Source organism: Oryza sativa, chromosome 1 (assembly GCF_034140825.1).
Source record: "Oryza sativa Japonica Group chromosome 1, ASM3414082v1".
Taxonomy (NCBI): Eukaryota; Viridiplantae; Streptophyta; class Magnoliopsida; order Poales; family Poaceae; genus Oryza; species Oryza sativa.
Genome location: NC_089035.1, coordinates 39,218,627 through 39,222,951, shown reverse-complemented (window position 1 = coordinate 39,222,951; position 4,325 = coordinate 39,218,627). Strand labels below are relative to the sequence as shown.

The 4,325-nt window shown below is 50.7% G+C and overlaps 1 protein-coding gene across 1 annotated transcript; it reads left to right on the top strand.

The window, feature by feature from the left end:
• The first annotated feature begins 1,430 nt into the window (after positions 1-1,430).
• On the top strand, positions 1,431-2,740 carry LOC136355506 (uncharacterized). Its single transcript, XM_066308177.1, has 2 exons — positions 1,431-1,653; positions 1,749-2,740. The coding sequence occupies exons 1-2, from the start codon at positions 1,431-1,433 to the stop codon at positions 2,738-2,740; spliced, it is 1,215 nt and encodes a 404-aa protein (XP_066164274.1).
• Positions 2,741-4,325: the final 1,585 nt, after the last annotated feature.

The following is a 4,325-nucleotide window of genomic DNA, read 5'->3' as shown; positions in this document are numbered from 1 at the left end:
CAATATGGATACAATCCGAGTAGTTCTTGTCGTTTCCATGTAGAACTCTGGTTGTCCTTCCTTATCCGAAACTCCCTCCATATCCGAGGTCAGTTTCCATATAATACATGGTATGTGGTGGATCCTGCCGAAATTTAGTCAACTACTATTAGGTATGTGGTATCTATAACCCTGACAGGTTCTAATTAATTCCAAACACAAAAGAAACTCTCTTGAAATTAGCCTAGACAAAGAAGGAGTCTGATTGTGGACGACAACATCGTGACGATGGTTACAAAGCCCCTAGAACTAGAGCAAGTAGAACACCTGGAAGTGTTTGGCCGGGACTTGTGCTGGCTTCTGCTGTTTTGCAGGTTATGTAGCTCGTTCATCGATTCTATGCAATTGCGAAAAGGCCGATTGTGGAGATTATGGATACCCCATATCTACATGACAGTTATAATTTAGTCGGATATGTGGTACCAAATATAGATAGAATATCTTTATGAGGACTCGGGTTAGTTTCTAATTTGTATATCAAGGAAATACCCGGGATCCTAGTCGGTTACGATTGTATTTTATCTGTAATCCCATATTCCGTTAGGATATGGACTGTATTTTATAAAGCGGACCTCTTCCCTTATATAAGGAGGGGTCCGTGTGCCTCTCGGGGCGTGATCTTTTTTCCAGTTATACAATCAATAATACACTCGGCGGAATCATCCCCGGACAGGAGTAGGGTATTACTTTTTGAATAAGAAGGCCTGAACCTGTATAAAATTCCTTGTCTCCAAACCCATCCACTTTCCTAGCTTGATAGCCACCCCCTTTTATTATTGTCGAAATCTTGTTTCGACAGTTGGCGCGCCAGGTAGGGGTTGCGTCAAGTTTTTGCCGACTAAGTGCGATGGGTTCCGTCTCCGGCATCGACGACTTCGCCTTCCCTCCCGGGCAGGCGTTCCGGTTCAGCAGCCTCAACTTCATCACCAACGACTTCGGCAAGATCTCTCTCCTTGACTCGGATTCGAACCAGTCCGGGAGAGACCAGGCCCCCGCGCCGTTCGGTATTCCGAACTCGGCCAAGGCCTACTCCAAGATCATCTCTCCCGAGTCGGCTTCAAACCACTCGGACGAGATCCAATCTACCCCTCCGCGACTAGATCAAGATGACGGGTCCTATCTCTCAATCCTGATGAGACTTCCTGATGATTTGGCCGCTGTCTTCACAGCCAAGACATCTCCCACTCGAAGATCTAGGCGAGCTCCGACTTCGGCCCCGATCCAATCTAGAACCAGAGAGATTGGTGTTATACTCCAACCTCTTGGGACAGTCTCGACGGAAGAGTTGGATGGCTACCTCAGCTCCCCTGGCGTCAGTTCTCGACCAACCGAGATCCTCGACTGCGACGACTTCGGCTACCACTACGACCACGGTGACTTCAACGACAGCTATGAGGATAACTACACGCCTCTCTTTTTCGGCGTATTCATGGCTGACAACGAAACGGAGGAACAGCGCCGAGCCCGAGAAACGGAGGAAGAGCGCACACAACAAGAAACCGAACGTCGCCGACTGGAGGAAGAACGACAACGACAAGAGCGAGAACGACTACAGCGTGAGCAACAAGATCGCGAGCGAGTTGCAAAGGAGGCTGAAGATCGACGGCAGCGCGCGTTGGAATCCGGGCGACGAGCGAGAGATCTCATCGGGCAGCAAGACGTCGATGGAACAGCGGTTTTTCGCACCCCCCAGCAGAACGCGGTTGCAGCAATCACTCTCCTCGACACCCTCCTCAAGGAAGACGCACTCAATCAAGCTGATCATGTTGTCATCATCTTGAACCAGACGAAGACCATGATCGCTGCCTCGGTTCCAGCCAACTCCGTAAGTGCCCGCACCCCGACTGGTAGCCGAGTCCCTCATCTTCGATCTCAAGACTATCACCAGCCAAGCCTTAGCATTACCGGCGCCGGGTCCAGTCGCAGGAGCAGGGGACATGATGAACGATCTGTTCGTTCGCCTCCTGAACAATATATGGAGCACCGAGTTGAACGACCACACTCCCCACATCGAAGGCGCCCTGTCGATCTTCGCGACACCATCAACCAGCGCCGCACGGCAAGAGGCTATCATTCACCGGATCGCTATGACGACGACATGGACAGAGTTGCTGCCTTCACAAATGATCTGCGTCGAGTGAATTGGCCAACCGGCTTTAAGCCGACTGGAATCGAGAAATATGACGGCACCACCAACCCGGAATCCTGGCTCACCGTCTACGGTCTTGCAATTCGCGCAGCAGGAGGAGACCGCAAAGTCATGGCAAATTATCTGCCAGTGGCCTTGGCGGATTCTGCCCGGTCCTGGCTTCACGGGTTACCCCGCGGCACAATCGGATCATGGGCAGAACTACGCGACCACTTCATCGCCAACTTCCAAGGCACTTTTGAACGCCCTGGTACACACTTTGATCTCTACAACATCATTCAGAAGTCTGGAGAAACCCTTCGAGATTACATCCGACGCTTCTCCGAGCAACGCAACAAGATCTCCGACATCACCGACGACGTCATCATCGCCGCCTTTACTAAAAGCATTCGCCACGAGGACCTAGTCGGCAAGTTTGGACGCAAACCTCCCAAGATGATCAAGCAGATGTTTGAAAAAGCCAACGAGTATGCCAAAGCCGAAGATGCTATTACTGCATCTAAACAGTCGGGCACCATTTGGAAGCCAAGGAAAGACACGCCGACCGCATGAGGGAGTGGAAGTAACAACCACAAGGATCGCAAGCGTAAGCCCGAAGAACTTGTGGCAACAACCTCTCCATCTTCCCGACAACGTCCCCGCGTCAACACCTTCGACAAGATAATGAACTCCCAATGTCCGCACCATCCCAACTCTAACCACGTGGCCAAAGATTGCTTCGTCTACAAACAGTTTGCGGAGCAATACGTCAAGAACGCACGTAAGCCCTCAGACGGAGATCAAGGCACATCAAAGAAGAAAGATGATGAAGACGATGCCCCGACTGGTTTTCAAGATCATCGCAAAGAACTCAATCACATCTTCGGCGGACCCCTGGCTTATGAATCTAAGAGAAAGCAGAAGCTAACAGAACGGGAAATCAATACGGTTCAGCCTAACACGCCCCAATACCTTCGGTGGTCAGAGATAGCAATCAAGTTCGACCGCTCGGATCATCCCGACCGAGTGGTCCACCCGGGGCGGTACCCCCTGGTACTAGACCCAGTGGTTCGCAATGTTAAGCTCCGAAGAACTCTCATCGATGGTGGCAGTGCACTCAACATCCTTTTCGCTAAGACCCTGGACGATATGCAGATTCCTCGCACGGAATTAAAGCCGAGTAATGCACCCCTCCACGGTGTTATCCCAGGATTATCAGCTACACCACTCGGCCAGATCACTCTTCCGGTTACTTTCGGCACTCGGGAGAATTTTCGTACAGAAAACGTTTGTTTCGAAGTTGCTGATTTCGAGACAGCGTACCATGCCATACTCGGACGACCGGCTCTAGCCAAATTCATGGCCGTCCAACACTACACCTACATGATGATGAAGATGCCTGGTCCTCGAGGAGTCATATCACTACAGAGCGACATCAAGCAAGCCGTCACATGTGACAAAGAAAGTTGCGAGATGGCCCAAACCCGCGAGATCACTCTCGCTCGCGAAGAGATCAAGCTGGCTACGACCACGGCAGACGAATGAGAAGTGCATGCGACCAAGCTATCAAAGACCGAAGAAGGCGACGACAAAACTAAGAAGATTCCACTAGATCCCTCCGATCCTACCAAAACTGCTGTAATAGGCGCTGAGTTAGATTGTAAATAGGAAAGCGCGCTCATCACCTTTCTTCAAAATAATAAAGATATCTTTGCATGGAAACCATCCGATATGCCTGGTATTCCTAGAGAGGTGATTGAGCACTCTTTACATGTTAAGGAAGACGCCAAACCCATCAAGCAACGACTCCGCCGTTTTGCACAGGACAGGAAGGATGCGATCAAGGAGGAATTAACCAAGCTGTTAGCAGCGGGCTTCATTAAAGAAGTCCTTTATCCCGACTGGCTGGCCAACCCAGTCCTAGTTCGGAAGAAGACCGGGCAGTGGCGCATGTGTGTCGATTACACCGACCTCAACAAATCTTGCCCTAAAGATCCTTTCGGGTTACCTCGCATTGACCAGGTGGTTGACTCAACGGCCGGCTGCGAGTTACTCAGTTTCTTGGACTGCTACTCGGGATATCATCAGATCCGACTAAAAGAATCCGACTGCTTGAAGACCTCGTTTATTACGCCCTTTGGGGCCTACTGCTATATCA